Below are 22171 nucleotides of genomic sequence, written 5' to 3'. Positions count from 1 at the left end.
ACTAGATGACCTCCAAGGTCCCTTCCATCTTCTTCTTCTTCTTCTTCTTCTTCTTCTTCTTCTTCTTCTTCTTCTTCTTCTTCTTCTTCTTCTTCTTCTTCTTCTTCTTCTTCTTCTTCTTATTATTATTATTATTATTATTATTATTATTATTATTATTATTATTATTATTATTATTATTATTATTATTTCCTCACAGTCCAATTCTTGAGTTTTGGTATATAATTCAACCTCCACAATTAACATCTTCAACATTTAAAGAGTTCCCCATAAATCAGCTTATGTTCATTAACATGTAATTCCAGAAAAGAGTCAAGAATTCATAGGACGATGTCATACGGAGCAATGAAACCTCCTGGTTTTACATCTCCAACAGAGAAAATCTGTTGTTCTTCCTTCCAAGCACATTCTTCAAGGCACCCAATATACTTTCTCACAGCCTGCACTCCTCAAAATAAAAGCACCATTTCTGCTTTATGTTGTTCTAAGAACTTGCCATGACTGCAAAGGGAATATCTTTCCAATATGGGCTATAAAAGACAATGTTCCATAAATTGTCATTCTATGTATTTATGGCTGATAAAATAAGCTCAATTATATTTTTGCAAATTAGATATATTAAAACCACCCTCCTCCAAAGATAATCTCAATTTAACTAATGAATCTCTCAAGGGGCCTACTATCCCAAATAAATTTCCTAAATAACCTAGCAATGTGAAGAAAATTTGCATTAGGTGTTAACATTAGAATACCGCTAAGGATATAGATCAAACGAGGGACAATATTCATTTTAATAACATTAACCCCATAGGCATAAATGGGATCTTAATGCCTCCATTCATATCCAATTCCACTTTCTAAAAGTTTCAGCATATTCATTTTCGCATATTTAGAAATGTTTTGGGGAACACAAAGTGTTTAATATAATCGGTTTAGAACTGGCAATGTAGGTATCAAAGTGATGGATAGCTTCTGCTTTTTAGAATCAACAGTAAAAGAAAAGTCGCGAAATATGTCACAGACTCTCGATAGAGCAGCCATGAAGGCCTTGGTGAAGATATTTCAGTGCTGTAACGTGTTTATATTTACAAAGATCAGAGGTCAGGACAAGAAGTAAAAGAGGAAAGCTTCCCAAAGAGCCATCCAGCCTACAATTAAGGAGAAATTTCCTGTCAATGAGAACAATTAATCAATAAAAGGACTTGCCTTCTGAAGTTGTGGGTGCTCCATCGCTGGAGATTTTCAAGAAAAGATTAAACAGCCATTTATCTGAAATGGTATAGGGTCTTCTGCCATGGGCATTTGGTTAGATTAGAATACAGCCAAGGTTCCTTCCAACCCTATTATTCTACATTCTGTGTTCTAACCACATGGACGCAACCACCATCTGTGTTTTCGGGAGATAACTTCAACATGCAGCCAAAATAAAAGACGTAGTTCTTGGTTGAGAAATATTGTCTATTCCTTAGATAGAAAGAGTTGTCTATTTTAAATATCATGATGGTTCTGTAATTTTAGATTGGATTCTCTTTATATATCTATATCTATATCTATATATCTAATCAATCTCTATCTCTATGTCTATCTCTCTATATATCTATATCTATATCTGTCTATGTCTATATCTATATCTATATTTATATGTCTATATCTATCTATCTCTATCTCTATCTCTATCTCTATCTCTACGTCTGTCTGTCTGTCTGTCTGTCTGTCTGTCTCTCTCTCTCTCTCTCTCTCTCTCTATATATATATATATATATATATATATATATATATATATATATATATACATACATATATATACACATACATATATATATTTGGCTTGCTAACAAAGAGAGACTGATATGATCATTTCAAACTTATTTGTTCTCATCAGTCAGCCATACCCTTCTGAGATTCGAACCTGGGCCGACTGCGTCATTGTTTTAACCTCTAGGCCACAGGCTCTCTCTCTCTCTCTGTTAGCTGAGAAGCAAGGAAGATATGTGTTAAATGTTTCTTAAGCATTCAGAATACACTTGCTTAGTCCCAGACTGGGACAAATCTTATTTCCTGTTTCAGCCTAGCCCAAGGCCATCTACAGGCAGTAGCCACAGCAGTGGCAGCTCATATTTGTGTAAATTTTTTTTGGCTTGTTAACAAAGAATAAAGGGAGACTGATAATATAATATAATTGAATTGAATCTTTTTTTAGGTATGTTCGGTCAAGGACAAAGCATGATGTGGACATGAGGATCGGCATACACTCTGGATCTGTTCTGTGTGGGGTCCTGGGTCTGCGGAAATGGCAATTTGATGTCTGGTCATGGGATGTAGACATTGCAAACAAACTTGAGTCAGGTGGAATACCTGGGTAAGTGGAATCTGGTTAAATGATGCCATCATGTTCTAGATTTTGAGTCTTACTTTTACAGCAAGAATATTGAAGTCTGGGCATTTCCCGGGCCCCATCTGTGTGGAATAAAAAAACTGCTGTCTCTCTGAGCATTGTTTTCTTGGATTTGCTCATGATTCTGAAAAGGAAAGAGTTTCTCAATTGGGTTTTATGCCAACAGTGGTCTACAGCAGGGTTCTCCAAATTTGGCAACTTTAAGACTTGTGGACTTCAACTCCCAGAATTGAGAAATAGCTGAAGAATTCTGGGAGTTGAAGTCCGCAAGTCTTAAAAGTTGCCAAGGTTGGAGAGCCCTGGTCTACAGGGATGGGCTATTGGTGAAGGTGTTGGATTCATTCTGAGAAAATCCAAATTCAAGTCCACGCTCAGCCCTGGGAAACTCACTGCCCTGGGTGTCTTGGAGGGACGTCTTTATGTGTCATTCAGCCCATGCCACAGACTTCTAGTTGCAGAGATATGGGAACGTTATGTATATGGCTTGATGTTCCTGAGATCTAGCGTCTTCATAGCTTCTCCATTTGAACTTTACAGGTAGCTCTGCACCTATAACTATAATGGAACTTGATTATTGTAATTGCAAGTCATGACGGTTCTGATTTTACAACACTTTTTTGTGTGGCAACAATTAAGTGAATGCCATCCTCATTAAGTAAACCCCTTGTTTGCTAAGAGGCATTTTGGCCAGAGCCAGAAGCAAATGCCAGTTTGGGGGCCAAAATATTGTAAATTATGATGAACTGAGTGTGGGACACAAAGAACAGCCATAAATGTGGTCCAGTTACCAAGGGCCTGAAATATGATCACATGACTAGGGGCGGGGCAGCAGCCATCAGAATTTCAGAATCAGATATAGGTAGTCCTTGACTTATAACATTCATTTAGTGACCATTTCAAGTGATCCAGCATTGAAAAAATGGCTTATGACCGTTTTTCACACTAATAACCTTTGCACCATTCCCATGGTCACATGATCAAAACTGGGGCACTTGACAATTGGCAGTGTCCCAGAGTCATGTGATTGCCATTTGCAACCTTCTCGGCTGACTTACGATAAGCAAAGTCAATAGGGGGACCCAGATTCGCTTAATGACCACGTGATTCACTTAATAATTCACTTAGCAACTGTGGTTCAAAAGAGGTCATAAACTGAGGAACAACTCATTTAACAAGTGTCTTGCTTAGCAGCAGAAATTTTGGTCATACGTCAAACACTATCTGTAGTATCTTCTAGAAGGGTCTGTTACAACCTCAAATGGTTGCTAAGTAACTGGTTGTGAGTCGAGGACTACTTGAAATGGCTTTGGGTGTGTATCTATGTATATGTGTATATGCATGTGTGTGTGTATCATACATGCACATACATACACATACACATACACATACACATACACATATTCATACATATCACAGACAGCCATGCATTTATTAGACATCTTTTCTCACCAAAGAAATCAAGGAACATCATCATAGAACATCAGAGTTGGAAGGCATCTTGGGGGTCTTCTAGTAGCCCAACCCCCTGCTCAAGCAGAAGGCCCTATATCAGTGATGGCGAACCTTTGAGAGACCGAGTGCTCAAACTGCAACCCAAAACCCACTTATGTATCATTGGGTGGGTTGTGGCCCTTTGGGTGGGCATAGCCCATCGGGTGGGCATGGCTGCAGTGGTAATGGCAGACTGGGTGGGACTAAAAAGTTCAATCAATCAATTCCAACTTTATGAGAACTTTTTTTTCCCGTGAGAAGTTGAAATTGATTGATTGAACCTTTTTTTTTTTGTACATGGTGGCGGAGGCCTAAAGTGAAAAGGTTTTACAAAACCCAGCTGAAGGCCTAGGACTGGGGCGACCGCGTGTGTGCCCACAGAGAGGGCTCTGCATGCCACCTGTGGCACCCGTGCCATAGGTTCGCCACCACAGCCCTATATTGTTTAACACAAATGGCTGTCCAACCTCTTCTTAAAACCCTTTAGTGTTGGAGCACCCACGACTTCTAAAGGCAAGCCGTCCCAAGCCGTTGATTGCTCTAGCTGTCAGGAAGTTTCTCCTTATTTCTAGGATGGTTCTCTTCTTGATTAGTTTCCCTCCATTATTTCTTGTCCTGCTCTCTGATGTTTTGGAAAATAAGTTGACACACACACCCCTTCTTCTTTTTGGCAGGCCCTGAGATATTGGAGGATTGCTATCAGGTCACCCCTTTCTTTTCACTAGACATACCCAATCCCTGCCATCGTTCTTTGTATGTTTTCGTATGTCACCTCTGGAGAAGACTTCTAAGCCATCTATAAGTGCAGAATTTGCAAAAATTCTCTTTAGAATATTCCGAGCTGCAGAAAAAAAAAACCTGGGTCTGATATAAAATTCACCTGGCTCTGCAGTGCAGAAACAACCTTTTTACGATTTTTATAATAATGCTCTGAAGTATAATAGCGTCCCGACATTGGACTGCTTGATCTTCTGTTCAGAGATAGATTCATTTTTCTTTCTGACATTTCATAATTCCGGATCAAGCCCTTTATCTCCCTGCTAGCCAAACTCAACTGCATGTCACTGATCTCTGCATAACAGGACTGTTGCAGTCATTAGAACAAGAAAAGTCTCTCTGAAAAAAGATGCTGATAGCTTAATAACAATACGTATTATCCAGGCAGACAGCTGCCACATGCTCTAAATTACATAGCCCTCAGGCCCATTTCAGCGTTACTGCTAGTAATGGAGGCATAGTTAAAAAGTGGTCCTTATCTACACAGAATCATAATAAAAACCGATAAAACAAACTCGTAAAAATAAAATCCAGTTTGATCGAGCGGTTAAGGCACACCAAAGGTCAAAACCAGGAGACGGTGAGTTGTAGTTCTGCCTTAAGCATGAAAGCCTTGAGTCATTCATAAAAATAATAAAGGAGGGATGTCTTTTAAAAAAAAATAATGAATTAATTAATAACATTAGAAGATCAACACCAAGTGGGAGGATCCCATATCACACACACACAAAAAAACATTTTGTAACATAAGGGGTCCTTGGTGCCCTCTGTGCTTGCTTGTTTTCTTGCAGACATTTCATTACCCTAACTAGGTGAAAACCAAGTACATGGCATCCGGCCCTCTAAATTCCTGGCAAATAGATGGGGAAGAAATGGAGGTAGTGACAGATTTTATTTTCCTGGGCTCCAAGATCACTGCAGATGGGGACTGTAGCCAAGAAATTAAAAGACGCTTCTTGGGAGGAAAGCCATGGCAAATCTAGACAGCACACTAAAAAGCAGAGACATCACCCTGCCAAGAAAAGTGTGTATAGTCAAGGCTATGGTCTTCCCAGTTGCAATGTATGGCAGTGAAAGTTGGACCATAAGAAAGGCTGAGCGCCAAAGAATTGAGGCCTTTGAACTGTGGTGCTGGAGAAGACTCCTGTGAGTTCCTTGGACTGCAAGGCGATCAAACCAGTCAGTCCTAGAGGAGATCAACCCTGACTGCTGTTTAGAAGGCCAGATCCTAAAGCTAAAACTCAAATACTTTGGCCACCTAATGAGAAGGAAGGACTCACTGGAGAAGACCCTAATGCTGGGAAAGATTGAGGGCAAGAGAAAAAGGGAACGACAGAGAATGAGGTGGCTGGATGGAGTCACTGAAGCAGTAGGCGTGAGCTTAAATGGACTCCAGAAGATGGTAGAGGACAGGAAGGCCTGGAGGAACATTGTCCATAGGGTCGCGATGGGTCGGACACGACTTCGCAGCTAACAACAACAACAACTAGGTGACATCATCACTGACTAGCACTGACGATGTTACCTAGTTAGGGTAATGAAAGGTCTGCAAGAAAACAGGCAAACCTGGGGAGCACCAAGGACCCCTCGTGTCCACCCTGAGCTACAAACATTATCCTTCATTGCTAACATTCTGCCTTGGTTTTCCTCCGAATTGCCCAGATGTGCCTCACTTCCATCCATCCTGCTCCTTCTTTTCCTCTCCATAGGCGAATCCACATATCCAAAGCAACTTTAGATTGCCTCAATGGGGATTATAAAGTGGAGGAAGGACACGGCAAAGAACGCAATGAATTTTTGCGGAAGCACAACATCGAGACATACCTGATCAAACAGCCCGAGGAAAGCCTGCTGACTTTACCTGAAGACATCGTCAAAGAGTCTATCCCTTCTTCAGACAGGAGAAACAGCGGAGCGACGTTCACGGAAGGATCCTGGAGCCCAGAGCTTCCTTTTGATAACATCGTGGGAAAGCAGCATGTAAGTTTAACGTTCCTCTTTAATATCACCTGCCACTTAGCTTTGACTTCATTTCCATATCCAAGGAAAGAAATGTTGGCTTAGCCTTTCCTCTAAATGACAACAGCTAATTAAAAACACTGCTGCTGGGCAGAATTAAGCTACGTATCCAAACCTGGAAACTGTCCCTCGTCTCTGAGTGTTAGCTGAACTGGAAACACATCAGAGGTCATCGCTCCGTTCCACAGGAAGCGCGAGAGACTTTTACGAGCGGCAGACACCATCAAAACATGGTGGCTGAAGACTTGTCATTCCAGACTATCAAATCGGGTGTCCTGTAGATTTTAGGCATGTTTTAGGCTTAATGTGTGGGGTTTTTTATTTTATTTTGGTGGACCCATGGGTGCCTGACAGTGCTTCATTGAGAGAGAGAGAAAAAGAGAGATGATGGAACAATGGCTGGATTGAGAGAGCGGGGAGAGAGAGAAGATGGATGGATGGATGGATAAGTAGTTAGAGGTGGATGAAAACAGAGAGATAGATACTTTAGATAGATGATGCATGAGAGAGAGAGAGATGATGGATGGTGAGAAATAGGAAGATAAATGAGGGATGGATGGATGGATGGATGGATGGATGGATGGATGGAGTGTGAAAGATAGGTAGAAAGATAAAGAGATAGAGAGACAGAAACATAGATAGATGATAGATACTGTAGAGATAGATAGATAGATAGATAGATAGATAGATAGATAGATAGATAGATAGATAGATAGATAGAACATGATGGTTAGATGGATGGGTGGATGGATGGTTGGTTGGTTAACAAAAGATAGGTAGATAAATGATGAATAAACGGATAGAGAGATGTATGTATGTATATATGTATATATGTATAGATAGATAGATAGATAGATAGATAGATAGATAGATAGATAGATAGATAGATAGATAGATAGATAGACAGACAGACAGACAGACAGACAGACAGACAGACAGACAGACAGACAGACAGACAGACAGGTAGGTAGAAGGATGATAAGTGGATTGATAAATAGATAGAATATAACAGCTAGATGGATGGAATGATGATGATGATGGATGGATGAAAAAAGATTAAGTAGCTATATGATAGATAAATGTACAGAGGGATTGATGGATAGTGAAAGATGGTTAGGTAAATAGATGATGGGTAGCTGGATCGATGGGTAGAGAGATAGATACCAACTTAAACTGCCTAATGTTACTTGGCCATGAATGTCCTAAAGGCAGCCTTAAGGTTCGCAGGTGGGCAAGTGGTGATTGCCCTTGCGGGCTCTTCATATAGCAGATGAGAAACTCAATGCTTCCCTGCAATGCAATATCATGAGGGTCCACAGAAGTGAACAGCTGATGAAACATGCATCAGGTTATTGCCTTGCAAACTCCACCCCTTTCACACCTGGGTTGTGATGTCAACAGGCAAATAAGTAAGGGAAGGCAGTTGCAGCAAAACAGCATGGCACATTTGTCATTCCATTTTTTTCATCACATTAATACCCATTGCAGGCAACCAAGATTCTCAACCATTTCCAATGCTAAAGAAAAGTTCTGTTACAACATGTAGAACAACCCAGAAACCCAAGCCCATTCCCCCTCATTAAATATAAAAATAAATGTCAGTTTATCCTGGGCATCCTGGCCCTCCTATCAAGTTGATTTTCATTGTTTCTGGAGGTCCATCCAGACATCTAAGAAGGAATAAGAGACAAAAGAGTTATTTACATATTCTTTGTCTCTACGTCCAGAAAGTGATTACACTGGGGAAAACATCAAGGTTCCATTTTCCCGCCTCATATAGGGAACTATTTACTGATTACTTCTGCAAAGAGAAGGGTTCGTTTCTATTCAATCACTTATGAACACTTCTCGCCCTTTGATTTTGTCAAGTCATGACACGATGGATTGCTTCATCTGATTTATGTTAGAAACTAAACCGTTATCTGACAGAGCAAATAATGGTTAGGTTTGTGCAATATGCTAGAGGTGGCTTGTCTGTCATACCCATGGTCCTTTGGAAGATGATTTTTCCCCTGAGATTAGGTTGGCCCCGATCTTGGTGGTCGTTCAGATGACCTTAAGACTTGCTTTTCTCCTGTGCACACAGGTCAGGAGGTTAGTTGACCCTGTGAGTGATTGTTATTATTATATATTATACCAGACATGTCAAACCCGCAACATCACGTGACGTGCAACGTATCGGGACAGTTTTGCCATTGCCGGCAATGGGGTGGGCATGGCTTCCGGATGATGCGTCCAGCCCACAGGCTGGGAGTTTGACACCCTTGCATTATACAATATGATTATAATTAATTAGTTATAACATAATTATAATTAATTAATTATGATATAATTATATGCTTATTTTCATTGGTTGTTCTCAGATACCGTTCTTTTTATTTTTGTTGTTACTTATTTTTGTTGTGCATTTATGGTAATACTGGTATTTCTATCTCGGTTGGCCACCAGAATCATTTGGGAAAATGACGTTAAGAGCTGGGGAAATCAGGAGATTTGGGAAGTTTAAATGAGTACAAAGATGTATTACAAGCTTAAGCTCTCTAGAAGAATCTGAACTACTAATGGTCAAGCGAAATGAGTGGGAGATAAAGACATTCAAGGTGGGCTGGATTTAGATCTCTTGCAGGCGCGCAGAGACTCATGGCTTATGACGCATTTGAACCCCTCCCTCGGGCTCAGCCTGGTCACCTCCTATAAATGAGCAGACATGTACACTGAAGTTATTAAATGGTTAGACACAGTCAGCCAGATGTTTAGACTGGATTTGGTGTTTTTTGTCCACCTATCCAGTCCTTCCCAAGGACCAGGAATAAGGAAATTTAGATGTTTGATGGTATTACAGATATCATCACAGGATGTAAGCTGTTCTGAGTAAAGCTGCCTTTTGCAATTGACTGATGGTGAATTTGTCAATGCCAATGGTTTTCAAGAGGTGCTCCAGTTGTTGTTTATTTTCAGTCAGAATAGAGCTGGAAGGGACCTTGGAGGTCTTCTAGTCCAAAGCCCTGCTCAAGCAGGAGACCCTATACCATGGGTTGGCAACCTGCGACTCCGGAGCCGCATGTGGCTCTTTGAGCCATCTCCTGCGGCTCCCAGTCGCCCGGTGCGCGCGCACCTCTCCGAACAGGAGGAGGTGCACGCGCACCACTCCAAAGGTTTGGAGAGCTGCGCGCGCACCTCTCTCGCACCTCCGCCCGAACACCTGTGTCGAGACCTGCTGGTGTTCGGGTGGAGGTCGGGCGGCAGTTTGGAGGTCCCGGGGGTGGCTCCGGCGACGCCGGGGCTGAAGGCGGTGCCGCAACCCAGCACCCGTCACCACGGAGACCCGTCGCCGCTGGCGTGCAGGTGCGTCCACATAAAAAAAAGTGGAACCGCGGGCATGCATCCACGCATGCGCATGCGCAAAAACAACATTTTGTGCATGCGCAAAACATTTTTTATGCGCATGCGCGTGCGTGGATGCACGCGCGCGGCTCCCCCTTTTTTTTATGTGTGATGGAACCGGTTCCCAGTGGCTCTTTTGCTTTTTCAGGTTGCCGACCCCTGCCCTATACCATTTGAGACATGTGGCTGCCCAGTCTCTTCTTAAAAACCTCCACTGATGAAACACCCACAACTTCTGAAGGCAAGCTATTCCACTGGTTAATTGTTCTCACTGTTGGGAAGTTTCTCCTTAATGCCAGGTTGCTTCTCTCCTAGATTAGTTTTTCCTCCATTGTTTCTTGCCTTGCTTTCTGGTGCTTTGGAAAATAAGTTGAGCCCCTCTTCTTTGTGGTAGCCCCTCAGATACTGGAATATCACTAGCAAGTCACTCCTAGTCACCTTTAGTTTTTATATTTATTATCATTTCACCCCTAGTTTATTGTTGTTACTGGTGTTATGTATGGGGTGTGAGCAGCAGCTCTGCAAATACCACCAGGAGGCACTGTGCTGTGGTCGGATTGGCTGAAGGGTTTTCGGCGGGAGATACAGATGGATGGATAGGCCAGAGAGGTACCTGGCAAGGTATATAAGGGATTCAGGTAACCCCCTTTGTTCAGTACACGCCTACCACCAATAAAGAGCTGACATGCTGTACTCATCTGCCTCTTCCTTGCCATGCGGTCCAGAACCCACAACACAATAACCATTATTATTTAAAATGTGACTGGATGATTTGTGTTTTGCCACATTGTGGATATCCAGGCTCACCTTAGAATTCAAAGTGGTCTCAGCCATCTGAGATTGTTTGGGCATAGCTTATTCCATAAATACAGATTTGAGGCTTGTGAATCCAGATTTACAATTTAGTGTGTTGGGGGACCACATTAGTTGTGTACAGGAATCTGTTGACTGTACTCTGGCTTCAAGTTGGATGAAGGACTGTGGAATATTTAGACTGACCCATTTTGGGCGGGAAAATTTCTCTGGAATACTTTGGGAAGAAGCTATGCTCTTTTGAACATCCCAGCTACCTACTATGCTGGCATTTCTGAGTGTTTATCAGAAATTAAAATTGTCATTATAATTTAGAAAATGTATTTCAGAAACATTCATTCCTCCATTGCATACCTCAGTGCAAATCCTACGCATGCCTGTTTGATAAAAATAAAAATGTTAATACCGTAGTACTAAACTTTATGGAAATTCTGCTCCCCTTGATGCCAAAATAACTAAAACTAATTAAAAATATAGATAAAAAGAGAATTATAATTAAATATAATCACAGAGTTAAAAATAGAACAATGGTCTTGACCCCTTTTGAAGTTTGAAAAGCAGGTTTCTAAAAATTATTTGGTGGGGGGGGAATGATAGAAGATGGCATTTTGAGGATTACACAGAGCATTGCATGCTGGCTGAGGAATTCTGGTTGTTGAAGTCCACAAGTCATTAAAAGGGTGAAATTTGAAGACCCCTGTTCTAAAGCTTTTGACTATTGATTTATCACTCTTGAGAGTGAATCCATTGCTGTTTCTTTTTCAATCCTCCAACACTATGTGTATTGGGGGAGTAGATAAGATAGAGCTCATAAAGTATATGTAAATGATTTTATTGATGTAATACATTTATTTAATAGCCAGGCTTTCTTATTTTTACAAATAATTCAAAGGGGCAAACTTACCAAATTCTTCTTCCTCCTTTTATTTTCCCCACAACAACCCTGGAAGTTGAGTTGGACTGAGAGTGAGTGATTGGCCCAAGGTCACCCAGCCAGCTTTCATCCCTAAGACAGACTAGAACTCACAACCTCCCACTTTCTAGACTGGTGGTTTAACCACTAGACCAAACTGGCTCTGGATCCTAGTTTGCTCCTTGCTTCCTTTTGAGACCCATTACAGATTTCACCTGAGATGAGTTTTTGCAAAACTGCAGCCATGCATAATAAACCAAGTATGAACCATGTTTAACTCAGCAGAAAATAGCTGCATTTGGTATAATCAGGGGTTTTTTTCTCATAGAACGCTCAGAATGGAGTTCCGGCACCTTTTTTGGAGGGAACCTTGTAGGGTAGGCAAGGCGGGTTGTATGACGTGTGTGAGTTCCGGCACCTTTTTCTTTTACAAAAAAAGCACTGGGTATAATAATCGTTAACACTCACCTTAATATCTTCACAGAGATTTCTCTCTCTCTCTCTCTCTCTCCCAAAAATAAGTGGCATATTGGGCTATACATTTCATTCCCCATTCTCTACACCACTATCCCTTCTTAAAGAATTCCAAGCCATGCCATCATTATTCGGGCCTTGCTTAGATCAAACTAAAATGGAGGTAGGTAATTTGTGGCTCATGGTGCTTTATTTTTTATTTATTTATTTATTTTTAATTCCATTTATATCCCGCCCTTCTCCAAAGACTCAGGGCGGCTTACAAGCTTAGCAGTAGCCTTCATTCTATGTATATGCCTGCTTATTAGGGCTTTCACACACACCCCAAGTGGCATTATTACTAAGTCAGCTTAATTGCCCCCAACAATCTGGGTCCTTTAGTAACCAGTTCTTTTCTTACTATGCGATATGAATCAAGCCAGTACATTAAAGCCTTGGTGGAGCAGTGGGCTAATGCTTCCTTAAGTAACACCAGCTGCCTGCAATTATTGCAGGTTCGCATCCCACGAGGCTCAAGGTTGACTCAGCCTTCCATCCTTCCGAGGTAGATAAAATGAGGACCCAGATTGTTGGGGACAATTAAGCTGACTTTGTAATAATGCCGCTTGGGGGTGTGTGAAAGCCCTAATAAGCAGGCATATACATAGAATAAAGGCTACTGCTAAGCTTGTAAGCTGCCCTGAGTCTTCGGAGAAGGGGGGGGATATAAATGGAATTAAAATAAAAAATAAAAAAAAATCAGTCTCATTCATTTGTTTGGCGTAACGTGTGAAAACCCAGGAACTGAGTTTGGGTTGAGGGTTTAGCCTGGGGTACAAACCCAGCCATTTGTCCCCTAAATTTTGCAGCATAAACTGAAGTTTTTCAAGCTTCCTCTCGTTAAAAATGTTCCAACTAGTTGAATGGTCCTGGGTTACGGCAAAAAGTAAGAAGAATGGTTTTCCATCTATGTGATGAACTGATAGATTGAATGCACCTGCCTTCTGGGTTAAAAACAAAACAAAACTCCTGTTCTGTGAAATCAGTCTCAGATTCCTCTACTTCACTTATCTTCATTGATGTGCAAACTGATAGAGGTAAAAAAAAATGTTGTTTACCACTATAGTTGGGTAGATTTTTGTCTGTTATTTTCCTACCCAAACCGAAGACATCCTCATTTGTCCTCATTCTGATTGTCGTCAGACCTTGTTGCATATTTAAAACTCGTTGGCTAAGCAACATCGTAGAACAATATCAGAAAAGGTAGGATCGCAGGCAGTCCTTTGTTGAAAGAGAGAGATTTGTCTATATAAGTCATGCCTAAAGGACTTTTACATTCAGCTTTGAAACCTATCATTGTGACAAGCAGGGAATGTATGGAAGAACTTCTGATGTGGTTGAGTTTCTCCAAGAGAAGGAGAGAAAATGATGCACATGTCAAAATGTACATCATTAAAGGTAAAAGGTAAAGGTTCCCCCCGCACATGCGTGCTAGTCATTTCCAACTCTAGGGGCCAGTGCTCATCTCCGTTTCAAAGCTGAAGAGCCAGCGCTTGTCTGAGGACGTCTCTGTGGTCATGTGGCGGGCATGACTAGACGCCTAAGGTGCACGGAACGCTGTTACCTTCCCACCATAGTGGTCCCTATTTTTCTACTTGCATTTTTACGTGCTTTCGAACTGCTAGGTTGGCAGAAGCTGGGATGAGTAACAGGCGCTCACTCTGCTACGCAGCACTCGGGATTTGACCCACCAAACTGCCGATCTTCTGATCGACAAGCTCAGCATCCTAACCCACTGAGCCACCATGTCCCTTTGTACATCATTACATCATGATAATTATCTATGCCCCTTTTATATCTGTCTTCTGTCATCTCATGGACATACCAAAGGGGTGGATGTTAGGCTTCTAAGATCCACCTACCTTCTCATTCTGTGGAAAACTTTGGGTCCAGTAGATGAACAGGAATGGATATGTCAAAAGTCTCAAAAGTCAACAACATTTAGGGGGATTGAAACAGAAGCAAGCACTTTGAAATTCCTCAGGGATGAAGGGAAGGAGATAGAAGCTCTGTTCAAGGCAACCTTTCATCTCAGACATCTCTCCAACATTCCTTGTAGCTCACTGGAGGTGTGGTTGTGTTTTTCCGGGAAGCATTTTCAACAATTTGAAAGATTGTTGAAATGATTTGAAAAGATAAAGAAGTGATTTCTGAACTCATAAGTAGAAAGTCTGGCAGCTTAAAAATGTGTGGGTTGTGACTTTCTCTCTCTCCATCTCTCTCTCCCTCTATGAGCGATGTCTTCAAAATCGCTTTTGAAGGCTGTCAAGGGAAATTAAAGAAGAAAAGGTTAAAATGCCCTAAGACACCAGTCTTTTCTGCCTCTCTTGATGGACTATGAGTCAGTCTGGAAGAAAGTCAACCGAACACCGCCTCCCCTTTTGCTAGGGCAGATCCAAAAATCACACAATCTCAATTTTCCTTCTCTGCATGAACTTAGTCCTACTTTTTTAAAAAAATATCTCCATCCTTGATATTAAAGCTTTATCATGTAAACTATCTTGCTTTGCTCTTTTGTATGCAGTGCCTAGACTCTAGAGTAAGAAACCTTCATAACTCTCTGAAGAAGAATAAAGAACATTTCCCTAGAGCTGGTGCTAATGTTGTCTTGATCTGTAAGGTCTTTATTCATTACATATTATTTGTCTGAAATGGTATAGGGTAGGGGACTTCAAACTTGGCAACTTTAAGACTTGTGGATTTCAACTCCCAGAATTCCTCAGCCAGGCCTGGATGGCTGAGGAATTCTGGGAGTTGAAGTCCAGAAGTCTTAAAGTTGCCAAGTTTGAAGACCCCTGGTATAGGATCTCCTGCTTGAGCAGGGAGTTGGACTATAAGACCTCCAAGGTCCCTTCCAAGCCTGTTATTTTGTAGATTCCTATCCCATCTTTCCTTTATGAGCTCAAAATGGCACTTCTACACCCCTCCTCCTACTACTTTTCTCTATAAAAATGAGATAGATCTCATTTGAAGACACCCCCCCCAAGGGTTGAACTTGTCCAAAATCATCCATGAAACATCCATAACTGAGAGTGGATTTGGACCTGAGTTTATCCCAGGTTCATATTTTCTTTCCAAGAATCTGTCTGGATTACTTTTTGTTCTATGCATGACCAGCTCTCCTTACTGGCTTCCTGCATTGAGTGTGGTTTACTATAATTAGATATTATAAAAGTGGAGAAAATTGAGAACAGATTGCTGGGCAATTTTGTCTGCCGGGATGCAGACATCTTCATTTGCAGGGCCTCAAATGACCTATAAATGCTTTGGATTAATTCTTCCTGCTTCTGGTAATTCTACCTATGCCTGACCTATTTATTTTGCTCTGTGGTTTTCCTTTTAAGACTTCAGACTGATATGGTGGGCTCCCCGCTTTTTATCCAAGCATCCCTGGGAGTTAGATCAGACTGAGTTCTTTTGAGGCGTTGTGTTGATGTGCAGGGGAGGGTAACAGTGAGATCATCAATATCATCCCTGCCTCTCATTGGATTTCATTCTCCATGCAATTGGCAAATAACAAACATTTTTCCATCAGCATAAACCATGCACTCATGCACTCATGCATTTGTGATATAGACTCTAAGGGCCGGTGCTCATCTCCGTTTCAAAGCCGAAGAGCCAGCGCTTGTCCGAGGACGTTTCCGTGGTCATGTGGCTGGCATGACTAGACGCCAAAGGCGCACGGAACGCTGTTACCTTCCCACCGTAGTGGTCCCTATTTTTCTACTTGCATTTTTACGTGCTTTCGAACTGCTAGGTTGGCAGAAGCTGGGATGAGTAACAGGCGCTCACTCTGCTACATGGCACTCGGGATTCAACCCGCCAAACTGCCGACCTTCTGATCGACCAGCTCAGCGTCCTAACCCACTGAGCCACCATGTCCCATATATATGTGTGTGTGTGTGTGTGTGTGTGTGTGTGTAAATTTTAGATTGCTAACAAAGAATTAAAGGGAGACTGATATGATCATTTCAAACTTATTTGTTCTCATCAGTCAGCCATACCCTTCTGAGATTCAAACCTGAGCCGACTGCGTCTTAAGCAGTTGTTTTAACCCCTAGGCCACAGGTTCTCTCTCTCTCTCTTTGTTATTTGAGAAGCAAGGGAGATATGTGTTAAATGTTTCTTAAGCATTCAGACTACACTTGCTTGGTCCCAGACATGGGACAAATCTTATTTCCTGTTTCAGCCTAGCCCAAGGACATCTACAGGCAGTAGCCACAACAGTGGCAGCTCATATTTGTGTAAATTTTTTTGGCTTGCTAACAAAGAATAAAGGGAGACAGATATGATCATTTCAAGCTTATTTGTTCTCATCAGTCAGCCATAACCCTTCTGAGATTCGAATATATGTACACACAAACACACACACACACACACACACACACACACACAAACACACACACACACACACACACACACACACATATATATATATATATATATATATATATATATATATATATATATATATATATATATATATATATATATACACACACACCCATATACATATATATGTGTGTGTGTGTGTGTGTGTGTGTGTGTAGGTCTTGGCATATTCGGGTCTTTTCCCATGTAAGATTGAGAGTGTCTTGGTGACATTTCGATGAGGTCCCACTCATCATCTTCAGGCTGCTGTCTTCGGCTTCGTGCTTGTGTGAGCAAAGTGTGATCGGAGTCTTTCTATAAATATTGGCAGGGGTGTGTGGGGTGCTGGATTTGTTGCTGTAAGCGGGTTGGTTGGCTGTGTTGTTACATCTTGATTGGTTGCCTTCCCTGTCCAAGGATCCTGTTCCTTTGAACAAAAGTACCCTTTACTTCTTTTCCCTGCCAGCTGAGACAATCCCAGGACTTATGTATATGCTATGACTTTCAGCAGCATGGCCCCTTCCCATAAGGATTGCTTTTATTTTAAAAGGGATCCCCAGGGAATTGGAATTTGGAATGCAGCCATCTACAGCTGTTAGAAGGCTGGTGCAACTCAAGGTGACAGAGGGTGGGAATTCCTAGCTTAAAAATCAGTTAGCAGATTTCATATCTGTTCTGAGGTTGTTTGGTACAAAGTCAGTGGTAGTGTCAGGAGCGAATGTTCAAGTCCATACGTGAAGACCCAATTAAACTGATTTACTGGTAGTTATGCTTATGCACAGGAATCTTCTCAACTAGCAGTTAGCACCTGCTTGGAGTTTGGTAAGAGTCCATGAAATTCAAGGAAGGCTGGACATGCCTCATTTGTGCCTACATAGAGATTCTGAGCTGGTTCCTCTTTTAACTCCATCCCCAGGTTCTGCCACTCCTCCTCCTGGTAGAACCATTTCTCCAGAATACCTTATGTCATCATACTAAATATCCTATCCGACCCCAGGGGCTAAAGATGTCAGATGCTGAAGATTAATTTGCAGAAGAGGCAGAGTTTGGGGAACGCTACAAGGACAGGGAACTGTATTGCTATGTGGGAATGGCCTTGGGAGACAAGGGTAAGAGCCATTGTCAAGAGAACCATCAGGTAAGAGGCAGCGGTGCCCACAGAAGGGAAGTGGATATGGCAAACATTTCACAAAAGACCCTCCCTAATTCCTCAGCCTGTAGAGATGATGGAGAGAAATGTACGTTCAAACTTGCAAGATTTTATTAATCCTATAATAATCCTATAACAATAAAGTAAGATTAGTTCATCTGGGCACGCTTCCTGTCTGGATTACCTTATAAAGCTAACATCAAGTTTGCAAGACAGGAGATCTGTTCCTCCCCTATTATCTTTACAGTCCCAGAAAGTAAAGAGGGTCCCTCTTTAGAGATTGGACAACCATTTGTTTCAAATGGTTTAGGGTTTCCCGCCTGAGCAGAAGGTTGGACTAAAAGACCTCCAAGTTCCTTCCAATTCTGTATTTCTGTTATTCTGTCCCTTGTGAGATATTTGCCATGGCCACATTCCTTTTGCAGGCTGCGTTGCTGTTTATGTTACCTTTACCCTGGCTGTGAGTCTTCCTCCTGTCTCCCAAGTTCCTGCTGTCTCTTAAGGCAGGGGTCCCCAATCCCCGGTCCATGGACTAGTACCAGGCCACGGCATGCCAGGAGCCCGTCTGCACAAACAAGCAAAGCCCCATCCACGAGTGTTCTGTACCAGCCTGCTACCGGCCTTGCAGAAAGGCAACCCCTGTACAAACGGCAGAGGCTGGAACGTCTGAGGCTGGAAAACGTCTGCCAAGTTTAATTCACAAACAAACAACAGAACAAGAAACAAGATACCGGAACTTTGATCCTCAAACGGAGCGGTTGCTTTCAGCAACCAGCCCTTCCCCAAACACTCCCTTTATTAGAGTTCAGGGCGTGGCCTCCCTGTGCCTCCTTCCGAGGAGTCCCACAGCTTTCTCTGCTTGCTTCTACTGGTCTGCCTCCTGCGTCGGGCGTCCTTGAACAGGGCCAGCTGTGGGTCCTCTTCATCTGCACTGTCGGCCTCTCGCAGCTGAGTCTCCACCAAGCCAGAGGGGCCTAGCTGGGGGCTCTGCGAAGCCTCCAAGCCATCATCAGCAAGTTCGTCTTCAACACCCTCCTCCTCCCCCTCGTCTGAGTCATCCGAGACATCCGAGCCGGCTGCCGGACCCACAGGCTGACCCTGAATTACAACACTATCCCGCACCGCAGGGCCCTTCCCCCGGGGCTGCCGATCCGGATGCGGTCGGGATGGGAATTGTTCGTGAAAAGCAGTCACCAACGCAGGGGCATGAATGGCGGTCGCGTCTTCCCAGGTGAAGTCCTCCGGTCCGTATCCTTTCCACTCGATCAAGTACTGGAAATGACCTTTCAGCCAACGGGAATCCCTAATGCTGGCGACCTCGTACTCGGGGGTGCTGCCTCTATCACAAGGTCCTGATGGGGGAGGTTCCGCTTGGCGGAGTGGACAAGCCGGTTGCTCGGGGACCAACAGAGACCGATGGAAGACGGGGTGCACGCGCAGGGAACGTGGCAGAGTTAAGCGATAGGCCACCGGATTGATGACAGCCTCGACTGGGAACGGTCCTAGATATCGGTGATCCAGCTTCCTCGCCGGCCGTGTGGATGGTAGGTTCCTGGTGGACAGCCAGACCCGATCCCCCACCGATAGTGGAGGCGTATCCCGTCTTGACCGATCAGCAAACCTCTTGTAATCGGCCTTGGCCTTCTCCAGCTGCCGTCGCACCAATCGATGGATCGCCTGTAACTCTGCCATGAAGTCGTTCGCTGCCGGCTCCGGTGGGTCCACGGGAGAAAGGGGGAAAAACCGGGGGTGATAACCCACATTGGCCAAGAACGGTGTCATCTGCGTGGAGGTGTGCTGCGAGTTGTTAAAGGCAAACTCAGCTATGGCCAGATAGTCCACCCAATTGTTCTGCTGCAAGTTGACGTAGCAGCGCAGATACTGTTCCAGGATACCGATGACCTTCTCGGTTCCCCCGTCAGTTTGAGGATGATGCGCGGACGAGAGGCAAACCTTGATGTCCAACGCACGCATCAACTCCTGCCAGAAGCGGGCTGTAAACTGGGCCCCCCTATCGGAGATGACTCTATCGGGGAGGCCGTGCAGCCGAAACACCTGTTGGATAAACATACGACTAGTGGCGCGAGCTGACGGTAAGCCACGACAGGGGATGAAGTGCACCATCTTGGTCAGCATGTCCACCACCACAAACACTGTCGTGAAGCCGGAGGATGGAGGTAAATCCGTCAGAAAGTCCATGGACACAGCCCCCCAGGGTCTCTTGGGTGTTGGCAAAGGCTGCAGTAATCCAGACGGGGCCCCTGTCGCTGACTTGGCCTGCCTGCATGGAATGCAGGAGGTGACATAAGACTGGACGTCGTGTCGGACTCGGGGCCACCAGAAGGTACGGGAGACCAGGTTCAGAGTCTTGAACAGGCCAAAATGCCCCGCTGCCGGGTTATCATGACACTGGCTGAGGACGAGTCCCCTGAGTGGCCCTCCCGGAACATAGAGCCGGTCACGATAATATAAGAGTCCATCCGTGACCGTCCAAGGTGAATCTGGCCCCACCTCCTCCTTCCGCTGAGCCACCCACTCCTCCTGCTGCTGCGCCTCCCGGATCCGAGCCCGTATATCAACCGGCTCCCGTACCGCAGCAAAAGACTCAACGGGGATCACTGTCCCGGGCAGAAGCTTGTCTTCCACTCGGGTATATTCGGGCTTCCTGGACAGAGCATCCGCTCTCTGATTGTGCCCGCTTGGTATGTACCGAACCCGGAAGTCAAACCTCGCAAAGAAAAGAGACCACCGGATCTGGCGTTGGTTCAAATTCTGAGCGGTCTGCAGGCTTTCCAGATTCTTATGGTCCATCCGGACCTCGATTTGATGCCTCGCTCCCTCCAGATGATGCCTCCAAGCCTCGAACACCGCCTTGATGGCCAGCAGCTCCTTCTCCCAGATGGTATAGTTGCGCTCCGAGGGGTTCAATTTCCGAGAGTGATACGCGCAAGGGAAAAGGGTACCGCTGGGCATCGTTGCCTGGAGTAACACTGCCCCAATGGCAATGTCGGAGGCGTCCGCCTCCACGACAAACGGCCGTTGCGGGTCAGGATGCTTCAAGATGGGCTCCTTCATGAAGGCTTCCTTCAAAGCCTGGAACACCTGTTGTTCTGGTGCGTTCCACTGGAACCGAGTCTTCTTCTGCAGGAGCCGGGTGAGGGGGGCTGTCAAGGCAGCAAAGCCAGGGATGAAAGTTCGATAGTAGTTGGCAAATCCAAGAAGTCGCTGAACATCCTTCACGCGACGCGGGGGTTGCCAACTCTGCAACGACTCAACCTTACTCGGCTCCATGGCGATGCCCTCAGGAGAAATGCGGTGACCCAGGAAATCGATGGTCACCTGGTAGAACTGGCACTTCTCCAACTTGGCAAACAGCCGATGTTCTTGGAGTCACTGCAGGACCTGACGGAGATGCTGATGATGCACTTCACGCGACGGGGAGTAGATCAGGATGTCGTCCAGGTAGATCACGACAAACTGGTCCAACAAATCCCGAAAGATGTCGTTCATAAAATGCTGAAACACAGCGGGGGCATTGGTCAGGCCAAACGGCATCACCGTGTACTCGAAATGTCCATAGCGAGTACCAAACGCCGTCTTCCACTCATCACCCGGCCGAACCCTGACGAGGTTGTAAGCTCCACGCAGGTCCAATTTCGTGAAGATCTTAGCCTCCCGGAGTCGGTCCAAGAGCTCGGGGATGAGGGGCAGCGGGTAATGGTTGCGCACCGTGATGGCGTTGAGTTTCCGGTACTCGCAGCAAAGCCGTAATTCACCCGACTTCTTTTTGACGAAGAGCACGGGTGCAGACACTGGCGAGGACGAGGGCCGGATGAAACCGCGAGCCAAATTCTTCTCCAGGAAGTCCCGCAATGCAGCCAACTCGGGCTCCGACATGGAGTACAAACGCCCCACTGGGAGAGGCGCATCAGGGACTAAATCAATGGAGCAGTCATAGGGCCTGTGCGGGGGTAATTGATCCGCCTCTGACTCGCTGAACACATCAGCAAAGTCGGACAGTTCGGGAGGCAAGGAAACCCCTGGGGAACCCTCCACCTGGCCGGCACAGATATGGCAGGAGTGGTCCACGCACTGCAAGCTTGGGAAGGTGACCAAGTTCTGTGACCAATAGATCTGTGGGTCATGCGCCAGTCCCAAAACCACGGGGAAGTGCAGATCTGAAGTGATGTAGAACTGGATGGCCTCCACATGGGAACTGATGGCCATACATACTGGTTGCATGGTGGCCGAAATAGGCCCGGACAGGAGCACTCGACCATCGATAGTCTCCACTAACATGGGCGGATCCACCGGACACTGGGGAACAGCCCATTTGGCCACAAAG

At 44.4% G+C, this 22171-nt stretch overlaps 1 protein-coding gene across 3 annotated transcripts in view; it reads left to right on the top strand.

Annotated features, from left to right (window-relative positions):
• The window catches only part of ADCY8 (adenylate cyclase 8), a 130929-nt gene that overhangs the window by 62470 nt on the left and 46288 nt on the right, over positions 1-22171 (top strand). For all 3 annotated transcript variants that reach the window (XM_083360038.1, XM_083360037.1, XM_083360039.1), the window contains exons 6-7: positions 2201-2359; positions 6373-6643. In XM_083360038.1, coding sequence (XP_083216164.1) covers positions 2201-2359; positions 6373-6643 — 430 coding nt within the window. The remainder of the gene's footprint in view (positions 1-2200; positions 2360-6372; positions 6644-22171) is intronic.

Source organism: Vipera ursinii (genome assembly GCF_947247035.1).
Source record: "Vipera ursinii genome assembly, chromosome: 3".
NCBI classification, from domain to species: Eukaryota; Metazoa; Chordata; class Lepidosauria; order Squamata; family Viperidae; genus Vipera; species Vipera ursinii.
Note: the sequence above shows the minus strand (reverse complement) of the source record. Positions and strands in the feature narration are given on the sequence as shown.